This window comes from Geotrypetes seraphini, chromosome 1 (assembly GCF_902459505.1).
Source record: "Geotrypetes seraphini chromosome 1, aGeoSer1.1, whole genome shotgun sequence".
NCBI lineage: Eukaryota > Metazoa > Chordata > Amphibia > Gymnophiona > Dermophiidae > Geotrypetes > Geotrypetes seraphini.
The window spans coordinates 338,578,157-338,592,387 of NC_047084.1; the positions used below are offsets into that span (position 1 = coordinate 338,578,157).

A 14,231-nucleotide genomic window follows, 5' to 3' on the forward strand; every position below is an offset into this window, starting at 1 on the left:
GGCCAATCAGGCCCTCCCCAGATGCAGAAGTCCAAGGTCCAAATACAATTCTGGATGGTGGAATCCACATCTATAAACTGAGATTAATAGGACAACTGGGGGGGGGGGGGCATTGTATGATAAAGATCTACAAAATCTTAAGCAGAGTGGAATGGATAAACACAAATCAATTGTTTACCCTTTCAAAATATATAAAGACTAGGGAACGTGCCATGAAGTTACATAGTACCTTAGAGGGGCATAATCAAAAGAAACATCTAAGTCCGTTTTGGGCCTAAGTCGCTAATCGCCCAAAGTCGGACATGGGAAAAGGTCCATTTTCAAAAAATACATCCAACATATTCTTTTTTTCCGAAAATCGTCTAACTGTACATCCAGCCGTCTGATCATCCAGACCACTAAGTCGTCCATCTTTATATCTCATTTTTGTCCAAAAATTCATCCAAATCAAAAACGCCTAGAAAAAGACCTTTTGGGCGTGGGAGGGGCCAGAAAAGTGATGGACTGGACACCCAGGCATAGCACCAGAGTAGTGGGGTACCTTACAAGGTACTGCTGTGAATTTCACAAAAAGTGTGCCACATAAATATCTCACTACAACTCCCTTATAGGTCATGGTGAGCCCCCCAACACACCCCCAGAACCTACTAGACCCACCTATCTACCACCCCATTAGCCCTTATTGCTGCAGGTGCCACTTATATGGCAGTACAAAAAGGTTTTGGATTATTTTGGAGGGTGAACATGTTTAACCATGAATGCAGTGATTAGAGTGGCTTAAGGGCCTGGGTCCTCCTCTCCATGGTTCACTAACCCGCCCCTAAGACCACTTAAGCCACCTCTGTGCAGCTCTACTAGGCTTTCCTATGCCAGGCGCTGATGTTCTGGAAGCAGATATGTAAAGTTGTTATTACAATTTTTATAGGGGGGGGGTCAGTGATCACTGGGGCAGTGTGTGGGGGTCTGTACTTTGTGTCTGCAGTGCTTATCTGGCCACTTTGGATACCTTCTATGGACTTAGACCTGGTTTTAGATGGCCTAAGTCACAACGTCCAAGTTCCGTCTAGGCAGTGTTGTAAAACTTTCGGTTCTACATGCAGTACAACTAAGACTAGGACGGCCCACGTCCCGTCCTTGACACTCCTCCTGAAACGTCCCTTTTAGCTTTGGGCATACAGCAGCACTGTGAAGGTCTAAGTCATTTTTAGATACATCTAAAACCCAGTTCGATTATTGGCACTTGGACGACTTATGTTACTGATCGTCCAAGAGCCGATTTAGGCCGATTTTTAGACGTATTTCTGTTTTGATTATGAGCCCCATAGAATTTAAAAGAAATAGAAAAAAATATATATTTTTTGTCATCCCATGATTAGCTAAGCTCCGGAGCTTGTTGACAGAAGATGTAATAAAATCAGTTCATGTAGCTGGTTTAAAAAAAAAAGTTTGGATAAGTTTTTGGACAAAGTCCATAAACTGCTAAGGCAGATCCAAAGAAAGCCACTGCTTGTCCCTGGGATTAGCAGCATGGAATCCTGCTGCTTCTTGGAATTCTGCCAAGTACTTGTGACCCTGGTTTTGCCACTGTAAGAAGCAGGACACTGGGTTAGATGAACCTTTGACCTATCTTCTTACATGAAGCCAATTCAAAATGAGGACCACTAAGAGGGTACATGACTGTACTATAAGTCACAGAGTGTGTTTTTATAAGATAAATAAATATTCTTCAGTGAAAGTAAAGATATAATAAAAGTATTCAAATATTTAGCAAGCTTCCATAAGAGACAAAAAGGAAGCATATTTCAGAGTGAGGTGATCAAGGGCATGAGGTTATCATATGAAGATGAAAGGGAGAAGCTCAAAAGTAATTCTCTTTAATCCCCAAAAGCCCCGATATAAGTAAAATTGTGAAATTTCAATTTGTGTTAATTTTTCTGCCAACTTAAAACTGCTTTTTTTTTTTTAAACTCCACAAATTACTTAGAACTATCAACTAAATTACAAACTTGCACTAACATTGTTAATGTGTGTTATTTTACATTACATTACATTAGTGATTTCTATTCCGCCTGTGCCTTGCAGTTCTAGGCGGATTACAAATTAGAAGAGATCTGGACATTACCGAGAGAATTACGTAACAATGATTACCTAGATAATTACATAACAGTGATTCATGTTCTTTACAAGGTGTGGTAGAGGATTCAATTATAAGATATCTGGATTTTTCCGAAAGAATTACATAGCAGAGAATCAAGTGATAACAGGATACAGTGGAGAAGTGGAGAATATCAGTATATACGGGTTACAGAAGAGAAATTACCTAACAATGACGTAAGAAGTTTGTTGGATAGTGATGTAGATGCTTATTTAGGAATCAGAATATTTTTGGAAGATAAGGTTCTAGGAGTTGACTAATGTGTTATTCACGAGTACAAGTCCCGATTTATTCAATGGGCCCAATTACTAATAAAGTGTATGAATTAATGTGCACTAATGTGGAAGTACATTAGTAACTTTTAGCTGTATATTTTTCAAATTGTAGGGCACACTATCATAATCAGCCTAAGAAGGGCCAAATAGAAGCTGTGATAATATAAGAATAGCCTTACTGGGTCAGACCAATGGTCCATCTAGCCCAGTATCCAGTCTTCATGGAGGCCAATCCAAATAGTAGCAGCATTCCATGCCACCAATCCAAGCCAAGCAGTGGCTTCCCCCATGTCTGTCTCAACAGCAGACTATGGACTTTTCCTCCAGGAACTTGTCCAAACCTTTTTTTTTAAACCAGCTACATATTCAAAACCAGCTATATATTCTCTGGCAACGCATTCCAGAGCTTAACTATTCTCTGAGTGAAAAAAAATTTCCTCCTATTAGTTTTAAAAGTATTACTCTAACTTCATTGAGTGTCCCCTAGTCTTTGTAATTCTTGATGCAGTAAAAAAATCGATCTACTTGTACTGGTTCTACACTACTCAGGATTTTTTAGATTTCGATCATATTTCCCCTCAGTCATCTATCTTCCAAGCTGAAGAGCCCTAACTTCTTTATTCTTTCCACATATGAGAGAAGAGTTCCACCCCCTTTATCATCTTGGTCGCTCTTCTTTGAACCTTATCTAGTACCGCTATATCTTTTTTGAGCTAAGGAGGCCAGAAATAAACGCAATACTCAAGGTGAGATCGCACCATTGAGCAATACAGAGGCATTATAATATTCTTAGTCTTGTTTATCATCCCTTTTCTAATAATTCCTAGCATCTTGTTTGCTTTTTTGGCCATCGCTGCACATTGAGTGCAAGGTTTCAGCATATTGTCCACGATGACACCCAGATCTTTTTCTTGAGTGCTGATCCTAGCATCTGGTATCTATGATTTGGATTATTCTTCCCAATGTGCATCACTTTGCATTTGATCACATTAAATTTCATCTGCCATTTGGACGCCCAGTCTTCCAATTTCCTAAGGTTTTCCTGCAGTTTTTCACAGTCTGCATGTGTTTTAATAACTTTGAACAGTTTAGTGTCATCTGCAAATTTAATCACCTCACTTGTAGTTCCAATTTCCAGGTAATTTATCACTTTTTAACTTGTCAATTTGGCTTAGTACATCTTCCAGGTTCACCGAGATTTCTTTCAATTCCTCTGCCTCATCACCCTTGAAAACTATTTCCAGTTAAGAAAGATTTTACATTTTCTTTCATAAAAGCCGAAGCAAAGAATTCATTCAGTCTCTCCACTATGGCCTTATCCTCCCTGAGCACACCTGTAACTCCTTGATCAACCAACAGTCCCAAGGATTCCCTCACAGAATGGCTTTTATTTGAGGCAATGGAAATTAATTTCCTGTTGTCATTCCAGCACACTCTCATAGAAACAGCATAGTTCGAATTGTATCAAAACACATTGAAAATGAGAGTTGGCCTGAATTATGTTGTGAGGTGAAAAATAATGACATTAAAGATTTAAAATACTCAAATAAATTGAATCGTGCCTGATTTATGTAGATCAAAACATGTAGAAGTGTTTACTCTTATGCAGCTTTCATTCTATAATCAAATAAAACCAGGTTTACTTTCACTGATGATAGCTATGCATTGTGTATATCATCTAAAGATCCAAGGTAATTCTAAAGCGACATGTTCTCTTTCTTCCCAAAACCACTCAAAGTACAGAAATGAAGGACATTTGCTCACCTTCCAGTTCTTTTACCAGTTTGGTGAACTCATGGTCAAACATCATGTGGTCTGGGCTAGAAAAGTTTGGTTGAGGTTTCTGAGCTGCTTTGGAATACAGTTCATGCTTGGGAATAAAACTTAATTTTTCTGTGAAGTTTTCTTTTCCAATCCTCTTCTCAATTAACTGTTTCAACTTTTCTCTAGAAATAAAAGAAACATCAATGTTCATGTTAACAGGTGTGATGAAATTCTGAAGATAATTATTCTAGTCAAAAATCAGTCATTAGTCAATGAGTCTGTAGTGGATATACTGCCCATACCCATTTGTATACATAAGGCCTGCATTACCTAACTGAGTCCTCTGACTAAGCCAGTAACCATCTTTTTTTGACAATATTGTCATGGCTGTTACCAGACTTCCTGCAACACTGGACACTGACATTCCAAAGAACACCAGCTTTGTCTCATTCTCTCTAGTGTGAAATTTACAGAGTGAAATTTACATTGACACTGGTATGTGGTTATTTTGCTGACCATCTTTCTGAGACAACAGAAAGAGGGAGGAGGACATTCTCTTTCCAAGAGGAAAAGAGTAGAAGACATATCTTTGGGTAAGTATACATTATTTTGCTCGGAGCTTTGCTAGGTTTGGGGAGAAAAGATTCACTTCTAGAGACAGTTTAGATCTTACAAGAAAAAAACTTTACTAGTTAGTTTCCATAGAATAATAGCCTTTTATAGTTCTACTGTTTGTGGTACTGTGGTATACAAAAAAAAATAAAGAAAGAAAGTTATTATCACTATGACCACTTCCGAGTAACCCTTTTCTTAAAGGTCTCATGCTCAAGAGCCATGCCATAAGCCTAAAGCGTTCCAAGTCCTCTAGGGCAGCTCAACCTTGTGAGAGAAGCTACAGATGCAGCAACAGTCTAAGACACTTGTTTCTTTATAACTGAAATAGATTCACGTACCAGGGCTGACACGGCCAATTTGTGACAAACAGAATTACTAATTCTGTGTGGCTTGCAATTCTGCGAATGACCCAACCTTTCATGGGTAATGGAGGAAACCCTTTTCTAGAAAGGGTTGTACTAGAGCACGGGTAGGTAATTCCAGTCCTCGAGAGCCAGAGCCAGGTCAGGTTTTCAGGATATCCACAATAAACATGCATGAGATAGATTTGCATCTCAAGGAGGCAGTGCATGTAAATCCATATCATACATATTCATTGTGGATATCCTGAAAACCTGACCTGGCTCTGGCTCTCGAGGACCGGAATTGCCTACCCCTGTACTACAGCATCCATTCCAGCGCTTCCGGGCTTGCATCTTTGGCTGAAGAAACGTGTGACTTTCTTCCTCCTAGCCCAGTGTCTCTCAAACTGTGTGCCAAGGCACAGTAGAATGCCCCAAAGAGGTTCTGGGTGCGCCATGAGAAATTCCAGAATTTTACTTTAAAAAATTCCCTTCATAAGTTTACACTATAATAGATGACATGTACGTCATGTACCCAAAAGTCTGTCAATGTTACGATCCTCTGTATGAGTAAGGATACAACCGCGCAGTCAAGTATCATTCTTTGACATGATTGGTCCTTGAAAAGTAACGTCAAGTAATTTTAGTGTTCTGTTTTATTTTTTATGCAGTAGTTAGCCTACCCTGTGCAACAAAGCAATCCAGGCTTTGTTACCATTTGGATCTTCTTATCTTTGCGAACTTGGATTTTCAGCTCTGACAAAAATTAAATCAAAATAAAAGAGAATGACTGCAGATTGTGGATGATGAAATATATGTTTGCTTGTTGACTATTGTTTTGAGTTACTGTATATATTCAAATATAAACCTAGATTTTGGGGCCCAAAAATATGGATCACGGTTTATATTTGAGTCTTACTACTTAGCATTCCTATAGTGCTGCTAGACATACGCAGCAATGTACATTAAACATATAAGAGATAATCTCTGCTCAATAGAGCTTGCAATCTAATTAAGACAAACAGGAACTAAACTAAACCTTAAGTTTATATACCGCATCATCTCCACAGAAGTGGAGCTCGACACGGTTTACAGGAATTAATAAAGAAAGGAACTCCAATGGAAAGAAGAAGGGCTTGGTAAAAAGGAAGGAAAGAGGGGACTTAGTATAATGGAGAGGGAGGGAGTAGTTACATTTTGGAGAAAAGCCAAGTTTTCAAATGTTTTCTGAAGCGTTGGAGGGAGGTCGAACTCCGAAGATGGGCAGTAAAGCTGTTCCACAGCTCGGTGATCCTGAAGAGGAGGGATGTTCCAAGTTTTCCTGTATGGGATATGCCTTTTAAAGAGGGGAAGGATAGTTTGAATTTTTGAGTGGATCTGGTGGAGTTAGGATTCGAGGAGAGCCAAGATAGTGGAAAGAGGGGAGGAAGGATGCCGTGAAGAGATTTGAAGGCTAGACAGGCGCATTTGTAGTGAACCCTGAGGATGACTGGGAGCCAGTGAAGCTTAGACAGAAGCGGGGAGACATGGTCGAATTTGCTTTTTGCGAAGATTAGTTTAACTGCGGTGTTCTGAATCCGCTGAAGTCTGAGAAGACTTTCCTTTGTTAGGCTTAGGTAGATGGAGTTGCAGTAATCTAGTCTGGACAGAATAATGGATTGAACAAGGACAGCGAAATGTTGTTGGTGGAAGCAGGATCTGACTTTTCTTAGCATGTAAAGATTGAAAAAGCATTTTTTTACTAGGGAGTTGATGTGGTCGTTGAAGGACAATGTAGAGTCAATGATGATTCCCAGAACTTTGCTAGAGAGAACGTGAACTCGCAGGCCTTGAGCATGCGCACATGCTCAAGGCCAGCACAGAAGAGGAGGCCGACATGCCGGTGCTACATTAAAGTAAGAAGAGGGCTCTGGGGGACTTCAGGTTGCGGCGGAGGGGTGCCCAATCACAGCAGGGGGGGTGCCCAATAACGGCGGGGGGGGGGGGTGCCCGATGGTGGCAGGGGGGTGACCGATGGTGGCGAGGGGGTGCCGGATCACGGGGGGGAGGGTGCCGGTTCGCGGGGAGGCGCGCTTGGTTTCCAAGGCACCGATTTTGCGAATGTTTTGCTCGTTTTGCAAAACACTCGCAAACCGGTGCACTCATAAACCGAGGTACCACTGTACATTCATCACATTGATTAGCAATTCTATTATATCTACTTTAGTTTCACCTTTGTTACAATTACCCATACATAGTTTAAAGAACTTTAAATAAATTATTAAATTTAATTTTTTGTTGGTTTTGCAATTTTATAATTTCAATTATGTGCCATGAAAAACATTTGCTCCGTTTAGTGTGCCAGAGCTAAAAATATTTGAGAGACACTGTGCTAGCCCATGCCATCAGACTGAACGTCGAGCGCCCCCATCAATGCACAATAATGTTGAAGACCTTCTGGGACAGTGACCACTCCCTGCACATTATCTATTCCCGCTATATGGCTGTTGACAGCATCTGCAGGTGGACCTCTACCCAGTTAAACAGCAATTAGGCCTCTAGTTTCAACAGAATATTCTTGGTGCCTCCTTGCCTGTTAAAAGATTTAAAAAAAAAAAAAAATGATCTCAGAGCAGATCACAAAACTACCTTCCAACTCGCGTGTAGAAGGAACAACAGAGGAGAATCTGGAATGCAGCCTGGAGCAGGAAAAAATTTAAATTGTTCTACACAAACTTGTAGATGGGGATACATAGCCCACTTGTCAAGACTCCTATACCCTTTGCACCAGAAATATATTTAGTTGACAAGGATGATTGTTTCATATTTCTAGGCATTGAGCATATTATACCCTGATGAAGCTGGTAGGTGAAAGAGTAGCCGCCATCAGGACTTTGTATATAAATGCTCTTCAACTTTAAATTATTTTCAAAATATACACTGCAAATACTGTACAAGGATATGTTAAACATAAAAACAAACAGGAGTTTTTTGACCAATAAAAGAAACTGGAGTCAGCAACTCCAGTCACTTATGCAGTGCAAAATAGCGTCAGCAGAAGTGCATGTCATGGACTCCTGGAGTTTTTTCCTCCTTTTTAATTAAGCTGTAAATTAAGGGCTCCTTTTACAAAGCCACGCTAGGGCCTTAACGCGCAGAATAGCGTGCACTAGATTGCCGCACGCGCTAGCCGCTACCGCCTCCTTTTGAGCAAGCGGTAGATTTCCGGCTAGCATGCATTATAGTGCGCGTTAATCCGGTGCGTGCCATAAAACGCTAGCGCGGCTTTGTAAAATGATCCCTAGTGTATTTTTTGTTGTTAAGTTTACAGGTTATGGCAATTTTTTCCCCATTTATTTTTTTGAAAATATTTATTCGCCTATACCAATCTTGAAAGTTTAATATAGAATTTTACTATGATTCTAAAGCAAAAACTCGGATGCAACATTCTTACTTGGTATTGTTTTCAAGTGAATTATCATTGTTGTATATGCAGATACCCAGCAAAAGTGCACACAAGCCTTGGACTAACTGCTCCTCTTCTCCAAGATTTTCTGATATTTGTGCTGTAAGCTGAAATTCTTGTTAAGAACTTTAAAAAAATATTTAGTAGAACATGAATTGATTTTATCTTTGAAATGTAAAACTTTTCTCCCACAGATATATATATATATATATATATATCTGTGGGAGATATATATTTTTATGTAGAAAAAATTTTATTGCATTTATGAATGCATTATTGTAACTCGCACAGAACCAAAGGATGGAGCGAGTAACAAATTTTTAAATAAATAAATAGTTTGTTAAATTCATTAGCAAGTATCCTATTTAAGTCTCCTTTGCAAGATCGCTCGCTTCAATTTTTCCAAAACTTCTCTATACTAGCTAGCAGTAATGAAGAGAAGCAGAATGATGTTTCTTCAAAAAACTATTTCTGAAGAATGCTGTCTGCACAGATCAGGTGTCACTGTAAGATCTTTCCCACTTCTAGTTATAAAATTTGATGGTATTACTGTACTTCAATGGGATTCTCAGTAAGCTTGAGCTAGCAACTAAACTAAGGGGCTCATGTCTATCAGATGGGAGTACTCACTGTTAAATAACCAGACTTCCTTTGAAGGGGAGGGGAGGAATTGAAGGAACAGTTTTTGTTGTAAGAAGCAAGACCTCCCTTCTCAGGAATTCGCTGTGGGATTAGTTTAGTTTTGAGATAATAGGTAAGTAAAAGTTTTATAATGTAAAAGCTGAGCCCTGAACTGCTATAATAGAATGTTGACAACTCTCTGATTTCACCTGTCTCAATGAAGGCACCTCTAAACAATGATGTTACTCAGATCGCAGCTTCCTAGTTGGTTGATACCCATTAAAAAGACCACTGACTACTATTGCTGAATGACTTCAGGATTTTTTTGGTTGTGGAAAAAGACCTCATTCCTCCTGATGTAGAGCATAGGAAAAGTGGGCGCATGAAAATCTGAATATGGATATAGCCAAGACCAGAAAAACACACTACAGATTAATGTTAAGAAAAAGTATAATAATGTTCTCTTTAGGTATTTTGCTGTTGGATCAGACCATAGAGGAAATCAGGTATATATATATATATATATACTTAATACACACATAGAGGTATTAATGACTCCATCTTGTTTTAATGACTTCATCTTGTTTTCTGTCTCTCTCTCTGTTCTCTCTACATTTTTGTGCAGTTTCCCGCCTTGAGCCTCATGGCCTAATTGATAAAAGATGTGCTTGAGCTGGTTAGTTTGGAGCATAATTTCATATTCCAATGTTGGGTATAGAAGAATCTTGAATAGGCTTTGAATGCAGTATTGATTAGGAATGAAATATGAGTATTGCTGTGGATGTGTGAATGAAGGGATCCCTATGAATGATGTGTGAGAGAATGATTTGTATTTAATTTCAAATGTTTTACATATATAAGATTTAAGAAACTTTAAGGGAGCCTAAGAGGCAACATCTAGAAATGGTTAAGTTAAGCCAGAGACACTGCTACCATGACAATACCAGTCTTTGAGAGGCCCAAAGCAGAAAAGGTCAGCTAGTTTGACCTCCAGCATAGGAAGGGAGGGGGAGTAGGTCTCTCCTGCTTCAATTCTGATAAAGGGACCAAAGACTTTTCAGGAGATGCTGAAAACAGAAATGCAGGCTGGCTTTAACAGACAAGCTGTTTGATTTAAGCTTTTTGAGAATGACAAAAAGTGTATTGGGTATGTTATAATGTTTTATGCATATTCAGAAATTAATGTAAACAAAAATATGATTTGTGAAACTTTTTTCTATGTCAAAAGGAATTTTCTTTGTTCAAACCTAAGGACAGCCTCTGTTGGCTGATTGGTTGACAAGTGTGATGTCATACTGGTCATGTAAGGGGCAGTAAAAGCAGAACTCTCCGCATACCTGGATAAATTCAATATCCTAAGCGACAATCAATCGGGCTTCCGCACGGACCACAGCACAGAGACCATCATCGCCTCCTTACTAGACCACCTGCACATACTCTTCAGTCGGGGCTCCAGCGCCCTGATCTTACAATTTGATCTAAGCAGTGCGTTTGACCTAGTTGACCACACTATTCTCCTGGAATGCCTGGCCCACATTGGAATCTCAGACCGGGTACTCAGCTGGTTCCAAGGGTTCCTACGAAACAGATCCTACAGGGTACACAAAAATGACAACTTCTCCTACAGCTGGGTGAACTCCTGCGGTGTACCACAAGGCTCCCCCTTATCCCCCACCCTGTTCAATATCTACCTCGCCTCCCTCAGTAACCTCCTTCACAAACTTAAGCTCAAATTCTTCATCTATGCAGATGACATCACAATTGTCATCCCCCTAACCAGTCTATCCCAGGATCTTCTCAACTACATAACTAGCATACTCAGCCAGATAGAACTCTGGATGCTCTCCTTCAAACTAAAGCTCAACCCAGACAAAACAAAATTCTTTCTAGCCACCCCCAAAGACAAAATCAAAGACACCACAATCCAGGTGAAAGGATTGGTTTTCCCACTCGAACAAACATTAAAAATACTAGGAGTCACGCTTGACAAACATCTATCCCTAGAAAATCACACCGACCTCATTGTCAAGAAAGGCCTTTCAGCACTCTGGAAACTCCGTACCATAAAGAAATACTTCGATGACACTGCATTTCGACTATTAGTTCAATCCTCTATCCTCAGCATACTGGACTATTGCAATATCATTTACCTAAGCTCCACAAAGAAAATCACCAGAAGACTAAAACTGATTCAAAACACAGCTGTCCGCCTCATTTTCGGCCTGAACAAATGGGAACACATCACCCCCTTCTACCACCAACTGCACTGGCTACCCTTCGAATCCCGAGTCCTCTTCAAGTTCGCCTGCATCTGTTACAAGACAGTATTTGGTCTCTCACCAAAATACCTCTCCCCACATTTCAATATGTATTGCACCAACAAGAAATCCCGCAGAATCCAGTTGTTTACCTTCCCCTCCATAAAATCATGCCAGCTCAAAAGATTCATCGACAAAACCTTCGCCTTCCAGGCGGCCAGGCTGAACCCTTGGCTAGCCCAAATGATGCTAGAGGCCCCAACCTACCTAGACTTCAGAAAACTTCTCAATACACACCTCTTCCGCGAACAAGACCCTTAGTCCTTACTCCCCGCATACACTCCAACCCCCCCCACCCCCACCTCCCTCTCCCCCCCCTCTCCTGGTTTCCCACTCCCTCCATTTTATCTTCTAACCCAACTATGATAAACCTGTGCCTCCTTCCGCGCTACCTGCAATTCCGATAAAATTTTTGTAAATCCGGGCTCAGACCGGATCCTAATGTAACGAATGTAAACCGCCTAGAACTCTTTGGGTATGGCGGGATATAAGAACCTAATAATAATAATAATAATAATAATATTTATATGGATTCTTTACTAGAAATGCCAGATTTTGGTTTCTGTAAAGACCCCATGATGCAAATAACCTTTTGATAGTTGTTATGGAAATTAATAAAATCAATATCTTTTTGGGAACATTTGTGTCATTTGCCATTATTTCTGCACATTTTGCACACCTAAGAGCATGGCTAGCTGCTCAATTGGCACCCCAGATGGGACTGTCGCTTTAGAGCATGCTTGTGTCAGATTACCATGCTTAAGAAAGACTTTGCTGATGCTCTGGATGTAACATCAAATGCATCAAAAGATGATCTTGCTATAAACTTCTGGTTTGCCAAACAAAATGAGATAAATAAAAGGATAATACCAAGACCCTAGCAGTTCAGAATGTGGCTACGAGCCACCGGAGATAGTATAGACCAAAAAGGCTCCCAAATTCGTTGAAAGGCCCGCCAAGGCAAGGAAGAAATGTCCTGAACACCTCTCCGTTCCCAAGAAAGCAACGTAATCATATGACTACGCCAAAGGGAATAGTCAGGAGCCTCCGCCTCCATCCACTTAAGCAAAATGCACTTGATAGCAATCACAGCCATCCAACGAAGGAATGCAGAGGCTCCAGGCCGACGAGGATGAAAATGCAAAGAGGCTCCAAATAACACCAGGGCTGATCTCCGAACTGTAATGTTCCAGATGTCATCCACAAAAAAAAAGACAGCGTCCCAAAAGTTCTGTATGGATGAACAAGACCAAAACATGTGACCAAGACCAGCATCCGGAGCACTACAGCGCCGGCAGTCTGCAGTCGGGCAGAGCCCCGCCAGAAAAGCTCTCCGAGGAGAAATATATAGGCGGAGAGTCAATTTGAAGTGTTGTTCCCAAAAGATAGCATATTTACTATACAAAGGCAGCTTTTTAATAGCATTCAAAATTACTTCCTCAGAAAATTCTACATTTAAATCTCCCACTCATGAGGGGGAGGGTGGGGGGATGGGTTGGGTTGGTAGGGTGGGTTTGATGGTTTTAGTATATAAATTTGAGCTACCTTGTTGTTTTCTGTTTTTGATTCTGATTGTTGTGCTCAATAAAATGTATTTAACAATAAACTTCTGGTTTGAAGGAGGTTATGAGTAGTCGCCTGGAATTCTGGAAGTCACTCAGATGGAATATATTGTTGGAAATCAGCCAATTTCTTTATGAGCTGCTTAAGGTAAAACAACATATAGAAGTTATAACTGAGAATTTTGTTGGCTAACAGAGTTTTGGAAGAGGCGGCGCCCAAACTTATCCATGGTGTGGCTTTCATGACCTGGTGGAACAGTAGCATATACTCTGGTACGGGAGGATTTTTTAAGAGTAGATTCCACCAATAAAGACTGATGTGCCAGTTGCGGCTTATCAAAGCAGGGACAAGATTGAATTCTATATAGAGTGTCTATCTTCCTTGGAGCTATGGGAAGAGTGAGAGGCCTCAAGGAGCTCTGCTCTGGACTCAATGTCTGATACCAGCTTAACAGGCAAAGTTTTTCCCATTTGCCTGATGAATTTAGTGAAAGAAAGTTCTTCTGAAGGAGATCTGGGTCTTGGCATTGGAGGAGATGGATCTGATGGGATGCCATATGCCTCTGGAGCAGATAATGTAGGTTCAAGATCAGAATCAGTATCTCATTGAGAAGGATCAGAAACAACATCTAGAACTCCAGGAGATTCTCTATAGGAAGGAGAAGAAAGATGCTTTCTTGTCTGAGAAATACAATGACTCTGAGAACTTCGAGAAGGGCTCCTTCGATGACATCAGTACCGGTCAGACGAAGAGGAAGATGAAGATTAAGTTCGTCAACAAGAATGTCTAGATCTTGATCTGCGCCGAGAGGAACGGGAATCGGTACTGTGCATATATCAGTACCATGTGATCTCGAGGTCTGTCGATGCTTTGCTGGAGAGCTGGAGTCGGTACCCTTGGACCTCAATGTGCTATGCTCAGGCTGGGCCGGTACCGAGGGAGTCAATGTAGGAACCAGTGCTGTATGCAGCTTAAACAGGTCACCAAGCTTCCTCTGAAAAAACTCCTTCAGTTGGTCCTAGAAGGACTGCACCAGTACTGTTGGCTGAACAGCCAGTACTATCGGTGCTCCAGGGTGTTGAGGAATGGGTGACCTCGATGAGGAAGCATGCCCTATAGGAGATACGGCCTGCA

General features: G+C 40.6%; 1 protein-coding gene across 6 annotated transcripts in view; it reads right to left on the bottom strand.

The window, feature by feature from the left end:
• The window catches only part of USO1 (USO1 vesicle transport factor), a 210,209-nt gene that overhangs the window by 40,129 nt on the left and 155,849 nt on the right, over positions 1 to 14,231 (bottom strand). For all 6 annotated transcript variants that reach the window (XM_033960394.1, XM_033960401.1, XM_033960384.1 and 3 more), the window contains 2 exons: positions 8,584 to 8,702; positions 4,195 to 4,376 (listed from right to left, as the gene is read on the bottom strand). In XM_033960394.1, the coding sequence (XP_033816285.1) occupies positions 4,195 to 4,376; positions 8,584 to 8,702 (301 nt within the window). The remainder of the gene's footprint in view (positions 1 to 4,194; positions 4,377 to 8,583; positions 8,703 to 14,231) is intronic.